The 16,973-nt window shown below is 33.9% G+C and overlaps 3 protein-coding genes across 3 annotated transcripts; all 3 read left to right on the forward strand.

The window, feature by feature from the left end:
- Window positions 1-4,675, forward strand: LOC108219433 (prohibitin-1, mitochondrial). The gene is made up of 6 exons (XM_017392886.2): window positions 1-139; window positions 739-923; window positions 1,092-1,208; window positions 2,241-2,411; window positions 3,523-3,735; window positions 4,081-4,675. Exons 2-6 carry the CDS (start codon window positions 747-749, stop codon window positions 4,267-4,269), a joined length of 867 nt encoding a protein of 288 aa, XP_017248375.1. The 5' UTR covers window positions 1-139; window positions 739-746; the 3' UTR covers window positions 4,270-4,675.
- Window positions 4,676-9,280: 4,605 nt separating this feature from the next.
- Window positions 9,281-10,062, forward strand: LOC108217800 (glutaredoxin-C9). Its single transcript, XM_017390690.2, has one exon. The coding sequence runs from the start codon at window positions 9,454-9,456 to the stop codon at window positions 9,862-9,864; it is 411 nt and encodes a 136-aa protein (XP_017246179.1). The 5' UTR covers window positions 9,281-9,453; the 3' UTR covers window positions 9,865-10,062.
- Window positions 10,063-15,107: 5,045 nt separating this feature from the next.
- On the forward strand, window positions 15,108-16,968 carry LOC108219230 (F-box/kelch-repeat protein At3g23880-like). Its single transcript, XM_064091865.1, has one exon. The coding sequence runs from the start codon at window positions 15,315-15,317 to the stop codon at window positions 16,560-16,562; it is 1,248 nt and encodes a 415-aa protein (XP_063947935.1). The 5' UTR covers window positions 15,108-15,314; the 3' UTR covers window positions 16,563-16,968.
- The last annotated feature ends 5 nt before the right edge of the window (window positions 16,969-16,973 follow it).

Raw genomic sequence — 16,973 nt, forward strand, 5'->3', positions numbered from 1 at the left:
GGATAAGTCATACATCATACATTTAGTAAAGCCCGAATAATACCCTAAACCCCTTCCCCAAGCAGCTGAAGCTCTGCAAAACCCCTCTCTCTCAACCACTTCTCTCATTCACCACTTCGATCTCCCTCTAATCTCTCTCGTAAGTCTCTCCCACATCTCTCTCCTCTATTTTTCTGGAATTTTTTCATCAATTATCTTTAATTTCATCTTCAATTTTGTGCTAGATCTGTAATATGATATATAATTTGACTTGTACTTGTGTGTTTGATTGTATTTCGTTTGATTTTTAACAGTCTTTGTGTTAAAATTTGATAATATGCGATCCAGCCGTATGCGAGACTCACTGTTGATTATTACCGTGTAATTGTTTATTGTGTTTTATGAATCATTGTATAAATAAGGCTGTGATTAAAATGAGAAAATATTTGTTGTTCTGAAAAGTGTGAATGAAAATGTGTTTATTCAATAAGTTTTACGAAATTAGGGTTTATGATTTTCGAGTTTTATTTCAATTTTTGTTAGAAAATATGTTGTTGAGTGACTAAATATATGAAACGTTTTAATAGTATTATATAGTTTGATCTTTGATACTTCTTTGTTGAAGTGATTTTATTATAAATGTTTTTCGTCAGCTTGAGATTTGTTAGTTTGCCTTTTACTGTGTATATATTGTTTTAGTGAAAGCTCTTTTTATATTCTAACATTTGAATGCGGTTCATTTACTTTTATATCCATTAGGCTTGAAAATGAACTTCAGAAATGTCAAAGTTCCCAATGTTCCTGGTGGTGGCGCAGCTTCTGCTTTGCTCAAGGTTGGAGCTGTTGCAGCTCTGGGATTGTATGCAGTTGGTAACAGTCTTTATAACGTTGATGGTGGGCATCGCGCCATTGTGTTTAACCGTATAGTTGGTGTCAAAGACAAGGTATTTTCCTTGGTGTTCTATAATGGATTATAGATACATGCCTTTGTTGTTGAATTTCTTAATCCAACTTTTGTTTTGGTAATAATTTTTCTTCTCCATTGTGTACATTTTCTAATCTTAATTTGATTTGGTAATGATTTTCTCATGCTTTTCACTTCTGAGTTGTAGGTTTATCCTGAAGGAACACATTTGATGCTCCCATGGTTTGAGAGACCAATTATTTATGATGTCCGTGCCCGACCCCATCTAGTTGAGAGCACTTCTGGTAGCCGAGATCTCCAGATGGTTAGTTACTCCATATTCTAGAACTGCCTTGAGATTTTTTGAACTGTCATGATTTCCCAGCTAGTGAGACTATGCTTTGTTTTCTGGTTCTGTGCTTATTAATATATGCTATAGTCTTTTTGCTCAGCAATAAATGTTGTTTATTATAGTGTACGTTTTGCCTTCTTTGAAGCAGCTCTTGTGACCTCTATATATAAAGATGGTGATGATAATTGAAAATTTGAACCTAGTAGCCCAAATTTGTACATGCTTTTTGTGTGTTTGTTATAACCAACTGTAGTTACAAAATCTGTGCTAAAGTTTCTGGCTTCTGTTTAGTTGTGTTTTTTGTTTCAGGAACTTTGATTGAATACAATCTGTATACATATAGACCTTTTTATATAATCCATAGGATATGCATGAAATGAACTATTAATCTGTTCTAATTATTTTGGTTATGGTATTTGTTTATTTCTCTGAAATATGTTGTCTTATCATTTGAGATTAAGAGTCCGTTTGGGTGAACTTAAATAATGACTTATGGCATATAGTGACTTAATGTGATAAGTGAACGACTTAAATTGTCTGTTTGGATAATTGTATATTATATTGTGATTTATGAATTGTTAATAATGTAATAATATAAATCAATTCGAAGGTTATCCATTTGAATGATGATATTAACTTTTCATATAAAATCACAAAAATAAAATAAGTTGTTAAAAAAAGTAACTCTTACCGACTTTTGGTTTTTTAGGTCAGTTTCTGGCTTACTTTTTAACTCTAAGTCAGTTTTTGACTTGTTACACAAACATTCATTTTTTAACTTAAAGTCGAAAATGACTCTAAACTTTTGGCTTAAAGCCCAGTCTAACAGGCTCTAAGTGAACCACTCAGCAACTTTGCACAAAATGATATATACACCGGGAGAATTTTCATTTCTTTTGTGTAGTTCCCTGTACAAGGTTGTTATTGTGATATACACTGCACTGTAGTAGTTTGAAGTGTTGACTATAGCTTATTATGTCATGTAACTTATGTTCATCTTTGTAGGTCAAAATTGGTCTCCGAGTTCTTACTCGACCCATGGCAAGTCAACTTCCTACAATTTACCGAACTCTTGGGGAGAACTACAATGAAAGAGTTCTGCCTTCAATTATTCACGAAACCTTGAAAGCTGTGGTTGCCCAGTATAATGCCAGCCAACTGATAACTCAGAGAGAGGTTTGTTGCTTGTTTTGGAAATTGTAGTATTTACGCTCACTGAGTGAATGAGGCTGACATATTATTGTTCTGTTATGACTCGGAGTCTCGGACTAGGAACATACATTATAGATGATTAAGGCTCTAATCTTCTGGAAATTGACTAAATATATAGCATAAATAAATATTTCAGAACTAAACATATATTAGCTTATCAGTCAAAATGTTTCTAAATTTTAATTAGTGTATGGCATGTCAACTTAATGATTATTCGAAGCATGATCATAGTAGTTGCAGTAAAACGAGCGCGGAGTTAATTCTGTACACTTTTTAACTTGCATATTATGTAATAGTTAAAAAGTATAAAAATGTCAAAGATCTTAGTTTATATATGTCAGTTCGATATATTTTATCTTCCCATTCAAGAAAGGTTTTGCCAAGTGTTAATAATCTGTTAAAATGGTGGTTATGAGTTGACTTTGTTGGTTTTTAATAATTATAACATGAATAAGGATTGCAGGTGACAGGTGTGATGTCGTTTATAGTATAATATAAAATCTTGTTGCAAAGAGATTTCTAGTTTCATGCCGTTCACCTGGACTCCAGTATGGGTATTCAAAGTTCCACACAAGTTAAATTAGATGTATGATTCTCTGTTGGAAATTCTTTTAGGATACCTAGACATTGATCCAAATTGGGAAATGAGTGTGGGGGCTCGGAATGTATATTTGACACGAGTTTTATGGAATTTTAAGTCTCGTACAATTCCCGAATAGTGTCTACCACGAATGTGTTATGTGCAGATGTCAAACTCATAGCATAAAGGAATTATATAGATACAAGTCTTCCATGGAACTTTCTCTCTTTAAACCAGTTTTCAAAATGCCTGGTGTTTCATCTTGTACTAGATTTTTGCAAGGTGACGTGGTTGTCTTGATACGAAGGATCCGATTTAAAGATCTAACTACACCCATGTTATGGCCTGCTTGTTTGTATGACAAACTATGGAGTCGCAGCAACAAAAGTTCAATCTGGGTTTAATCAGTAATAGTGTCCCTTCATATTGGATAAAAAATTATTTAATAAGAGTGAATGTCTTTTGGTCTTTCCTACAATTTACTTACATGTGCAGGCGGTCAGTAGGGAAATACGCAAGATACTGACAGAGAGAGCTGCTAATTTCAACCTTGCCTTGGATGATGTGTCCATTACAACTCTGACTTTTGGTAGAGAATTTACTGCTGCCATTGAAGCTAAACAAGTGGCAGCACAGGAAGCTGAGAGAGCCAAGTTTGTTGTGGAAAAAGCTGAGCAAGACAAGAGAAGTGCTATTATCAGAGCACAGGTCAGAAAAACAATCTTTTAATTCATTTTGCTGAGATATTTTATAAAATGATTTTCTTTTAAAAAGAAGTGCTATTATCAGAGCACAGATCAGAAAAACAATCTTTTAATTCATTATACTGAGATATGTTATAAAATGATTTTTTTTTTAAAGTTATTGTAGCATATGTTGTCCTGATACATAACTAAGATGAATTTTCTTGAACCTGTTATTTTCTTTTTCCTTTAAGCTGGAGTTGCAGAGTTAAATAGTTTGCTTGTTTTGGTTGCAAGTGAAGTCACAGGTGTAGTGGTATGTTTTCATGTTATATACAATTGCTGAAATGTGTTACTCTAATGTTAACAGGGAGAAGCTAAGAGTGCTTCATTGATTGGACAAGCTATTTCCAGCAATCCAGCTTTTATCACCCTCAGGAAGATTGAAGCAGCTAGAGAAATTGCAAATGTGATGGCCAGTGGAAATAACAAGACCTACTTAAATTCTGGTGATCTGTTACTGAACCTTCATGGGATGGATGTTACCCCGGGTAAATGATCTAGTAGCATAAGGTCAAGACAAGTAGAAGCATAAGATTGAACTTTTAGCTGGTTTCTTTTGTTGTCTGCCAAATCTACCTTGTCCTTAAAAAACCATGAGAGTATGATGACCTATAATACTATGCCCTGTATTTCAAGTATGGGTGAATCTCTTCCAAGACTAATATTTTGTTTGGTGCTCGTGATCGATATCCATTATTGAACCTTTAATCAGTGGCACGTACACCTCGAATTATCCTTAATCATCAGTTTTTATGATTATTTTTTGTAATAAGTTCTGCTTGGAGAAGTCTTGTTTAGTCGATGTCGCTTGGGCCATTTTGTAGATCACACTGGGGATTTGAAATATAGTGGCAAGAGTTTGAACTACCACAGATTTATTTAAATCTCCATGTTTTTTCTCACGTGTTATTAGTGGTGGGGGAAGTAGAAATTTGCTTTAGTGTTGACCTCTTGGCTCTTTCTATATACTGTATTATGCAATGTGAAAGGCGAGGTCTCTATTTCTAATTTTCTATATTATTAGTTTGCATTCGAGTCAAAGTGAACATGGCCACTGTTCCTTTAAATTAGTGCTTTCTTGTTAGCATCTGATTTCTATCCTCTTCTGGATGTTTAATAAATTATGGTCCTGTGGCATATTACCCTATTTATAATAATAGTCATTTTGATTTTATTATTAGTAATTTGAGGTATAAAAATATATTTCTTTATATTATTTTTTAAATTTTGTTTTTCTGAATAGATTTTCATTATCTATATTTCTGTTCAGAAAAATAATATTTGAGAAATACTGTGTAAAAAATATATTTTATTTATCACAAATTATGAGTAAAAAACAAAACAGATATTCATTAATTATTTCTGAACAGAAGAAGTACAGTAGAATTCATGGATTTTTTGCTGTCATCTCTTTTCTGCTGGATGAGAATGTATCCATATGTAGGTCATTATTTATCTTTTGAACTGTTTTATATCAGTTTGAAACATACAGAAACTTTTGATGCCCAGAAACTGATTAATCTTCAAAACAGAAATCTTCATCAATCTACATGTTACATGTGACGTGGGGAAGACTTGGCATATCTTGCAGATATAAGATATCTTATGTATAATTGTATATACAATCCACCGGGTCACTATACTAATGAACTCAGAGCTCTGGAGGCAAAAGCTCACGTCACGTTAAATAACATTTCTGAACTGTAAACTATGATTTTTAATAGTGACTTTGTGAGTAATCTAATTGCAGCAAAATAACATTTCTGAACTTTTTTTTTTTGGAGCACATTTCTGAACTGCTAATTATGATTTTTAGTTAAGACTTTGTGAGTAATCTAATTACAGGGAGGCCAGTAATAATAATGGATAAGTTAACATGTTCAAATATGAGCAGTGGGCTACAAACATGCGCAAACATGGGTCATTTATTCGGCTTTTTATTTTTATCCCCTTGAAAATGATAATGATATAAAAATAAACTAGTGGACATATATTTAGGATAAGAGGGATGATGGAAGGCCACGTGGAGGGTCCCTTCGAAGAGATGAAGTACTATGTCACAGCACACGTCGTATGATGGGATGGCTACGATTTTGAACATTTTGTATAGTATCAATATATGTATAATTAAATGCGTAGAAGAACACGTCGCGTCTTCTAATCTAGCACCGTCCGCCACCTGCTACTGTCCTTTTTCTTTTCTTAACCTCCTCTGTGCGGTTCTTTAGAGTAACTTTTTTTTTTACCCGCAAAATTATTTTATCCATTTCTTATTTATACGGACTAATATGATGTATTTTATTTCTAAATAATTTATTATTTTCATAGTAGATTTGTTTAAATTTTTCTAGAACGAGTCGGTTAGTATATTTTTCAATCAGAGTTAAACCTATAAAATTCTTGACAGTAGAATTATAATTTAATTTAGTGACTCTTTTATAAATAATAATAACATAGCCTGTATGTGTGTGTATGCTAGTTATCTTATACAAAATAATTTTAAAATAGAAACAGTTGAGTGTGTTATCAAGATCACAAGGAGTAAAGATTAGATCCAATTTAATGTAGACCTATACAATTAAACGAAAAAGTTAAAATACAACTGTTAGAGTAAATGTAACAATAACACAAGTGCTCCACTTAAATGACGATAATACCAGGATAATGGTGAGATACTGGGGTGTTTGACTAAGTTGGGTGTTTGACTAAGTTTGGTAAGTCAGGAGTATATACTCGTTATATGAAAAATCAAGAAATGTTTTAAAAAAAATTATGAATGTTAATTTTTGTTTAAAAATTTTATTTATTTTCTAAACACTTTAATCATTTATAATTTTCAACTTATTTTTAACTTATACTTTAACTTTTTTATTTAAAAAAAACACTTATTTTAATTTGAGCCACACGCCCGATAAAATACTCCAGTAGATGGGAACTGCTTTTGGCGGGTTGAGAAATTCAACAAATTGTACTTGATAGTTAACGGTTGACCTGACAGCTTAGAGAAGATCATATTATTCAAGTAATGCACGGACCAACGTCAATCTAACCGTGTTTGTTAAATTCAACAAAATAAATAAATTCACTTGTTAATTTGATTAAAAGTGTTTGTTATATTAATCAATGATGTGTTCAAAATATGTGATATATATATAAAGAATTGGTTAAAAATTAAAGATTATATTGTAAAAGTAAAATCATGGAATCCATATTTAAACTAAAATCTTAAAGTATTGATCATAATTTTATAATATAATTTTAAATAATATTGTTGATTATTATAATTTTACTCCCTCCGTCCTCCCTCATTTCTTTACGTTGCACGTTTTAACCCACTCATTTAAGGTATAGTTCTATAATATATTTTTTAAAATTTTTTTCTCTGAATAAAAATTTGATGTCTAAACTTTTATCAAAAAAAGAAAATTTTAGAAAAAAAATTTTAAAACTATACTTCAAAATTTGTGAAAACAGTGAACGTAAACAACCCGGGGAACGGAGGGAGTATATACAATTTATCATTTATAAGTAATTTTAAACATGATTATATATAGTTGTACTGCAATCAATAAAAATTATTATTATATTGTTCATTATATATGTAGGATATGATATTTTTGGATGTTTAATTATATTGTAAAATATAAAAAGTTAAAATTGAAATTATTGTATTATATTATATGATTATATCCAATTTGATTATATTACATTTGATCAAATTTTAGAAAGGACCCCTTACTCCATGTAACTTTTCTTTATATTCAACGTTGGAAGTATGATATCATTTTTGTTAGTTTTGTAGGTAGTTTCACCAATATTAAAACTTATTTTATGTTAAAATTTTAATATATCAATAATGTGATTTTTTTTGTCCCACTTGTCTATAGTCCATGTTGGTTATCATACAAAAAATCTGGTATAATAATGTGGATCAAATTTAATAAATTTATTGGTTTTAACATGGCTTCAATGTTTTACTATGGATTGATGGTCAACCGCAGTGTTGTTGAAAACGGAAATCAGACTTAATCGATAAAGTCACGGAACAAGGATTAATTGAAGATTAATTACATCGATCGGGGATTAATCAGAGATTAATTAAAATAATCAAATACTCCCTCCGTCTCTAAATACTTTTCCTATTTGTACTTTTCACGTTTGCCAATACACACTTTTGATCGTTAATATCTTTCATTTCGTAGTAGCATTAAATATAAAAACTTCACCGTATTAAAGTGCTCGTGAATACGAATCTAACAAGATCACTCATGATTATATTTAGTTTCATAGATTAGATGTAAATTAGTAATTTGTCTCGTGTTATGAACAGTACCGACATCACAAATAAGAAAAAAAAAAAGAAATGGAGAGAGTATTTAATCAGTTCGGCGAGTTACGGAACATGGATTTTACCGATTTTTAGAACAGAGGATGAGAAAAGGAAATGGTTAAAATCATGTGATATTGTAATGATGGTAGAGTAGCAATACATGCACAGTTAAGCAACAATGTCACCGTTACTTTTCGAGTGACGCAATGGCTAGACGTATGACAGAGACGGACATAAACGACTTTTATCAGTTTATGTTTAAGAAGTTTGTTGGAAAACTTTAATGTAATTAACCAAAAACTACTTGTGTACAAAATTATAAAGGGGGTTAACAGTTAACGCCTAACTGGCAGACGGAGAATCCAAAGCTGGGGTATTTTATTTAATCAACATCATTTATGAATTTAAAAATATATATCAATTTATATGTTTAGTTTCATATTCAAAAATTTTATAGTTTGATAATTTTGCATTGTAAATAAATATTAATAAAATGATATACATATTTTCAAAGTTATAAGTTGAAAGTTTTAGATTTCCTTTTTGGGTTATATTAACTTATTAATGATTTATGAGTTATTAAAAATATAATAATAAATAAAAGTGATTTATAAGTAACTTATGTCTTATGAGGAGAAATAGTTTAAAAAAATTAATTCACTAAAATAAGTATTTCAAACTAATTTATGATTTTAAATCAATTTTTAACTTATATATATATACTGATGTATGATTTATTATACAAAAAAACATTTTTCTAACTCGAAAATAGATTTAAAATCTAAATTTTAATCTCAGCCATAAGAGGCTTTAAAAAGCTAAAAAGGATACGTCACCCTTTCAAGTTCCAAGTATGTTTGATTAGTTCTACCCACCTTACATACACTTTAGACTCCTACAGATCACATATCGTAATCTGTGGTCGCCATTTCGTCACACACACACTGTGTGCAAATATAGTATATTAAAATATTATTAGACCAAAACAAGTAAACAATTGCCCCATAAATCTAAATGCCAACCATACCATATGCATGACTCCTAATTAATTTCCACTTCTACCCCTTATTGTGTGTGGGTGACAACAGACATGAACTCATGAAGTAACATGTAATTATCACAATGACATAAGTACACGTATTCATAACTCTCCTTAATTTATGTTTTGTAATGTAACGCGTAAGCTGATGCTAACTCCCGTTGACGCCCGCCCGTTAATTCTAAGTCACCTCCCCTCTCCCCCACCCCCCTCATAATATAAATACTCGCAACCCGTATGCATAAAATTACTAAGATTAATCATCGATACAAAATAATATCGTGACATAAATATTTTATTTTTCTAGCACCATGCAGGAGGCAATTCCTTACAAGACGTGGGCATCATTTGCGGCAAACGACAGGGGGAGCAGCTCGGCGGGTACGATGAAGGGTCCGGCAAAAGCGGAGGAGTTGAAGAGGATGGTGTCGCAAAACGCCGTGATTGTGTTCGGTAAGAGCGGGTGCTGCATGATTCACGTGGTCACGCGTTTGCTTCAAGGCCAAGGTGTGAACCCAGCTGTGTACGAAATCGAGGAGAAGGATGAAAACGACGTCGTTAGTCAACTCCAGCAGATTGGCGCCGGGAAAGACGAGAAGGTGCAGCTGCCGGCGGTGTTCATCGGCGGCCGGTTGTTCGGTGGGCTGGACCGGGTCATGGCGGCCCATATTAGCGGCGAGTTGATTCCAGTGTTGAAGCAAGCCCGGGCCTTGTGGCTTTAGTCTAATTTGATTAATAATAGCTGATAGCTAGCTAATTAGTTTTCAGTTTGTTTTAGTCATCTTCTTTTAATTTAGCGAACTTTAGGTGCTTCGTTTTCATTTTATTCGAACTTTGTGCGGAAACTTTGAGGAAAATGTTTGAGATCATAATTAATTTCATGACATTTGTTGAATGATTATCGAAGATTCTACCGAACAGTGCACTTTGTTTTGTTTACGAATTCATTTGATCGAGGAAATTGCCTATAAGTTTCTTGCTGCCGACCATAGCGTGAGAATTGTCTTGGCGTGCTGTTTAATACTGTATCATTCCTTTTTAAGTCATTTTGTTCACGATGGGAGGTGGAGCTCAGTTAGCAATTCAACTTGTAAAAGATATAAAAACAAATGCCGTTAGATTCATGCACCTTGTATATGCAGAAATATGCCAGTTATAGAGATAACGTAGGTGATTAGAATGGACCAAAATTGGAAAACTGGGAGCATAAATCAAACATCAATGTTCATAAGAAATGTTCAGAGTCAAGGTTTGTTTGATTTCATTCGAATTATCTACAGAGTTGAGATACGTTTAGTTTATGAGATTCGGAACTAGCCGGGAACAATCACATGTGTATTCTTATCGATCGGTTGATACCTTATAACGTAAGTGATTATGATGGACCAAAATTGGAAAACTGTGCATAAAAGTTAACGTTAATATTCATCGAAATGTCTAGAATTAAGGTACGTTTGATTGTTCATCCGAAATGTTGAGTGAATCGAGGTACGTTAGTTTATAAGATTTGAAACCGGCTAAATATAATCATTTTATATTCGTATCAGTTGATACTTGATAACGTAAAGAAAACGTTATTTTTTCATCAACAAAATTTTTTGACGGATTTTATTTGTTTGATGAAATTTTAATTAAAAATATGTATATCGATTGATATTCAATAACGTAAAAGGGAGCGCCTCATTTTCATTAATAATGTTATTATGTCTTATTGTATGATGAACTTTTAAATTGTTTTCGTTCCTATGCTTTTCGTTCTCATTTCTATTTCGACTTTCATTAACAATCCAAACATATTTTTAGTTATAAAGTGACGAGTTCGAGCTGGACTATTAAGTCACAACAACTTTATATAGCTGTAGAAATAAAAAAACTACCTAACTTGGTATTTACAGTATTGAGCCTTAAGTATGCATTAATCCTGATTATTGTTTGCAAGAACATGATCGTTGGTTTGGGATTGAAATTCTTTTTTAGAACTATATACAAAAACTAATTTGAAGGATACAGGAGTGTCATTGTATCAAACCTTTTTTTTTTTTTTGAAACCAAACGATATCATTAAATCATCGAAACATCCGACAAGAGCGTCCCCAACAAACATGATGGAGGAGACCAGTTAATCACGAAGCTATTTAGCTCACAAGGATATCTAGCCAAAACATGGGCTGCCTTGTTTGCTTGCTTCCTAGCAAAAACTACCGACACACCTTCTCTACTATTGATTATACTCCTACATTGTTGCACCAGGTGTCCAAGCTCCAGCATATTCAAGCAGCCTTTCCTGATTGCATTGACACTAATAAGAGAATCGCTTTCGATGGTGATTGGACCTGGAGGAAAATCATCAACCCAAAGCAGGCCTTCTAGAATAGCAATTGTTTCTGCCTCTGCTACATCAACAGACCCTGCAAACCTTCTTGTTTTTCCTGCAATGTACTGCCCCCTGTCATCTCTTAGTACCAGACCTACCGAGAAATAGTTTTGCCCTTCTTTGACAGCTGCATCAACGTTCAATTTCCGAGACCCCAGCTCTGGTTTAACCCATTTCCGATCTTGCTGTTGCTTTGCTCCTCTCTGATCCAACCCAAGTGCTAACCGCTTTTTGTCTGCATCACGCCACTCCTTTATTTGGGTCAAGCTCCAATTCATGGTAACTGTTGGTGACATGAACTTGTTCTCGAAAATACGCTTGTTTCTTGCGAACCACACACCCCAAAGCACTGCAGCAACTTTACCCAGATTCTCAGCCGTATCAGAACTCAACTTGTTTACCAGCCATTCGGATACATATTCCACCTCGTTGATGTCATAGTCTAGACCCACTATACTCCAGCATTCTTGAGCAAACCGACAACCGAAGAACAAGTGTGCCAAATGCTCTATATCTCCCCCACAAATGCTGCATCCAATCGGTACTCGAACTCCTCTGTGTCGAAGTAGATATCTAACTGGGACATTGTTACGGCAAAACCTCCACAGGAATATTTTGATCTTATGAGGGACGTTTAGTCTCCAATTGTTGCTCCATCCTTTGGATTGCTGTAAATCTAGCTCACCAACATGATTTTTGTGCCACTGTTGATAACCCGTTTTCACAGTGTACTTGCCATCCTTAGAATGACACCAGGCAATCCTGTCTTTAGTACCACTGCGAGGAATACGCGTAGTCAATATGGCCTCTGCATCAACTTGGTTAAAGCATGATGTTACTTTCCCAGCATCCCATCCAGTATTGTCTTCATTAAAGAACTCACTTACTTTTGTACTCGCGTCTATACTGGTGTTGCTTTGATCGACACAGAAACTAGTTTTGTTTCTCAGCCATCTGTCAGATAGAACATTAATAGATTGACCGTCTCCAAGAACCCACCTGAGCCCTGTCTTTAGCTCTTTCTTTGCTTCCCATATACCTGACCATGTATAGCTTGATCCCCCTGTTCTTCTAGCTTGAAGCAAATGGCAGTTTGGATAATATCTGGCTTTCAACACTCGAGAAACAAGAGCATTTGGTTTGGAAATTAAGTTCCAACACTGCTTTCCCAATAGAGCTAAGTTGAACCCGTGTAGATCTCTGAAGCCTAGTCCTCCCTTAGCCTTTGACATACTCATTTTGTTCCATGCTAACCAGCGAATTGGATTATTCGTGCTCGAACTAGACTTCCACCAGTAAGCATTCATCAGTCTTTCAATCTCTTGGCACAAGCTCTTAGGAATAAGAAAACATGACATAGTATAGGCTGGTATCATCTGAGCGACATTCCGTATCATAACAGCTTTCCCTGCTCGAGATAGAAGCTTAGAGCTCCAACCTTGTATTCTCTGAAAAACTCTATCCTTTAAGTACTTAAATACCAGTTTCTTAGATCTTCCTATTAACGAAGGCAGACCTAAGTATTTGCTTTCACCAATATAATTAAACACACCCAGCTCCTGTTTTATCTCCGATTGTTTATCCCTCCGCACATTGGCACTAAAGAACACAGCCGACTTCTGAAAGTTAACTGCCTGCCCAGAGACTGCTTCATAAGAGTTCAGCACCTCTTTAATAGCTTGCGATTCAGAAGATGTAGCTTTAAAAAACAAGAAACTGTCGTCCGCAAACAATAAATGAGTCACTGCCGGAGCAGAGTTGCTAATACAGCATCCTGAAATATTACCTCTATTAGCAGCTGATTTTAAAGCCAACGATAATCCTTCTACACATAGCAAGAAGAGGTATGGTGACAGTGGATCGCCTTGTCTAAGCCCTCGTCCAGGAATGATTGCATGAGATTCTCTCTTAATTGTATGACCGGCCCATATAGAGATATCTAATATGATGGGCCAGTGATATTACAGGCCCATTCTTTAACGTAGCATGAAAACGCTGCACAAAACATTTTGCCCTCATAAAGTGCACGTAGATAAGCTTATTTGATGCGCTAATGTGATTGGACCTCCAAAGCACATAATTTCAGTCAAACAACATGTGGTTTATATCAATTCCTAATTTAAATCATCGCAATAACCTTATTTTATTCCCTTAGAAAAAACTTTATTTTAATATTATATTTTTCTATTTACTCTTAGTTAAACTGCAAGATATCTGGTTTTCAACGTGGCATTTGCAGACAGTTTAAATCAATATACTTATATAAAAGAAAATTGAGAGCCTTGTAGGTGACGCCTCTCAGATAACTCCGTTCTATTTTTCAAATTCTCTGAAATTTTCGGAAGGAGATTATTTATAAAAATAGTAGCTTCTGGAACGGAACGAGTGACTCGCCTGACGAGCTTGAAAATGAATTTGAGCCGGCGCTAGTGAGGGAGACTACCTGTGAATAGGGGATTTTTTATTCAGCCATTTGTCCACACAAAAAAGGCGGATATTTCCGTGAGTTATCAAAAATCTGTTTAAAATTATGTATATGTAATATTTTATAAAATATATTCAAAAAGAGTATATATATATATATATATATATATATATATATATATATATATATATATTTTGAAACAAAGATGTTAATTTAATAATAAAAACTCATACGGCATTTATACCGATGATCGAGTCGAACAAACAGTAAATTGCAATCTCCTGTTCTAAAAAAAAGAGACAGTTAAACGTTTTTTTGAAAAAAAATGTATATAAATATACAAGTACCCACTTCATGCATTCTCGTTAAATTACTGGTACCCTCTTCATCATGCCCTGACAGAGCTATCATATCGTTTGAGTAATTGACCAGAACAGCGATTTCATACAAATTTTTATCAACAAATCAAGACCCCAATTACGATTAAGAAGCGAAACAAAGCTCTCTCTAGTGAGAGAGAACTACCTGAATACAAATCACAAATCAAAATAGAAATAAACTGGAAACAAAAGAAAATAAAAAACTTAGATTTGACGGTCGAAACCACAAGATAAACGATTAACTATCGTATCCGCTAAGCTCCGCTTGAATCAAATAAAAAAGTAAACTGAAAGCTCCGATGACATAGATGTAGAAAAGCAAACCGAAAGAGATAAATCCTTCCTCGAGAGGAAGATTATCGAAAAAACAAATAAAATAAAACAATCAAAAGAGTTTCGGGCTTTCCACCGGTGAAAACCGATGAAAGCCCCTCGATGATGAAGACGGCTACTTCAATGACAGACTGAGTTTTAGGGTTTGGGGGAGTAAACTGGGAGGCTAATTGAGATTTGGATTATTTATAGTAAATATATTTAATATGTTTAATGTATAAATATACTTCAATTATTAATTATTTATTATGATTCGCACAAAAATTATTTTATAACATTCAATTGTTATCCAATCATTTAATTATTATTCTAAAAATATGCGTGATGGGTGTGGATTATTTAATTTTACCCGAGTTTGTTAATCAAACAAGAAATTTGAAATTCTCGGGCAGGTCGCGAATCGCCACTTCTATGCTTTTGCTGGAACCAGATTGTTTAAACAATGGACTAGGACTCGGAAACTTGCGATTCTTTTACAGAATTCTATTTTGTTTATGATTTTAGAATTGTACCTATAAATAGATCATGTGCTGTTTAGTTTTATGCATAAAAGAACGTGCATATCTATCTACCTTTGTTGAACCATATATATTCTCCTTCCAAAACCCAAGTTCTCAGAGATCGTCTTTAATTCAACCTACACACACATATATATAACCGATGTTGAAAGAAGACACCTTACCGATGTTGCCAGAAGACATCTTGTTAGAAATTCTGTACAGGCTGCCAGTTGCATCTCTTATTCGATTCAGGTCTGTTTGTAAAACATGGTATCATATTATTGCTACTCCTTCCTTCGCTAAATCTCATCTGGCATGTCAAAAAACCTCCTCCTCAAATAAGTATATCCTATACAATGATAACCATTTGTGCACTTTACTTACAAATAGTGACCCCCTCTTTGATAGTACTAAACATTCTAAACTATACTACACGCCTGAATTATTCGGGAAAGATGTCACTTGTGACAGCTGGGATTTAGAGATTCAGGGAGCTTGTCATGGACTGTTATGTCTGTCGCAGCAGTGCTATCATATTGGCAATGACATACATCTGTGGAATCCGATTTGTAGAAAAGCCAAAAAGCTTCCGCAACTTGAAATCTCAATCAAGGATAAGTTCGGTTTTAATCTGCGTGCCGGAGTGATCTTTGGATATTACTGTGACGATTACAAGGTGATAGTAATTGCTTATGTTAATAGTACATTCATTATTTCTGTTTACAGTTTGAGTACTAATAGCTGGAATACTATTCAAACAAATTTTTATCTTGAAGAAAAATACAATTATCGCTTTGTCCTTGCTACCAAGTTTGTAGATGGCACTGCATATATGTTGACATGCAACAAACTAGTCATTTGTTATGAACTGAGCAATAAGAGCATTCGAGTGATCAAGCTTCCTGAAGAATTTTGTGCATGTGGTATTACTTTGGAAGCATATGGAGAAACTATAGCTGTTTTGGGGCAGGAAAAGAGTTATCTAACCATGTGGATATTAAGAGACAAGTCGTCCTTGTCGCCCTGGGAAAAGAAATTCAATATTGCAGTGCACGAAGTTAGTAACTACCAAGCAGTGGGATTCTTGAATAATGGTAAATATCTGTTGAGGACTTTTGAATTGGAAGGAGATTCATGTGTAACTAAGTTATTTGATTCATGTGTAACTAAGTTATTTTTGTGCGACACGGAGATCCCAAACATAACAGAATTTAGATCGTTTACAGAATCAACATCCTGTTTAGGACTTCCACCAAAATATCCAACTGTACAAGGCCGCATAGACTCTAACTTTGTAGAGAGCCTTCTTCTCCTTAATGAAGATGACCTGCATCCTTTTTCGCAGACAGAGATGGATTCTACCTGCAGTTCTACCTTGTTTACGTTGCAGTGGTGCACAACCGATTAAGTTTTAATGCATTGCAGCATTGTGGAAGGAAAGAGCTAAGAAGCGACCTACAGGGCATCTTTTGCCATAGATAGAGGTATAAAATTAAGATTTATGATGTTCATGTTATCAGTGTCATGTCTACTTGTATGCTTCGCCCGTGCGCATGTAAATAATTGTTTCCTCATAAACAAATTCACGGAAATTAAAAATAAAATTGAGAGTTATATAAATATATTGTGAATTAATATAAGTTACCGTACAGTCCATTAAATCAAATCTTTTTCATTACCTTATAAATATTTAATGTATGTAATAAGACTATTTAAAATTCAATACATTCTCTTTATAACTCTTATTAAAGGGCACTCACGCTTCATTAAGCCGGCCTCTACATTGGGCGGGATGGCGAACACCGATTCACTTGCAACA

This window comes from Daucus carota, chromosome 4 (assembly GCF_001625215.2).
Source record: "Daucus carota subsp. sativus chromosome 4, DH1 v3.0, whole genome shotgun sequence".
Lineage (NCBI taxonomy): Eukaryota > Viridiplantae > Streptophyta > Magnoliopsida > Apiales > Apiaceae > Daucus > Daucus carota.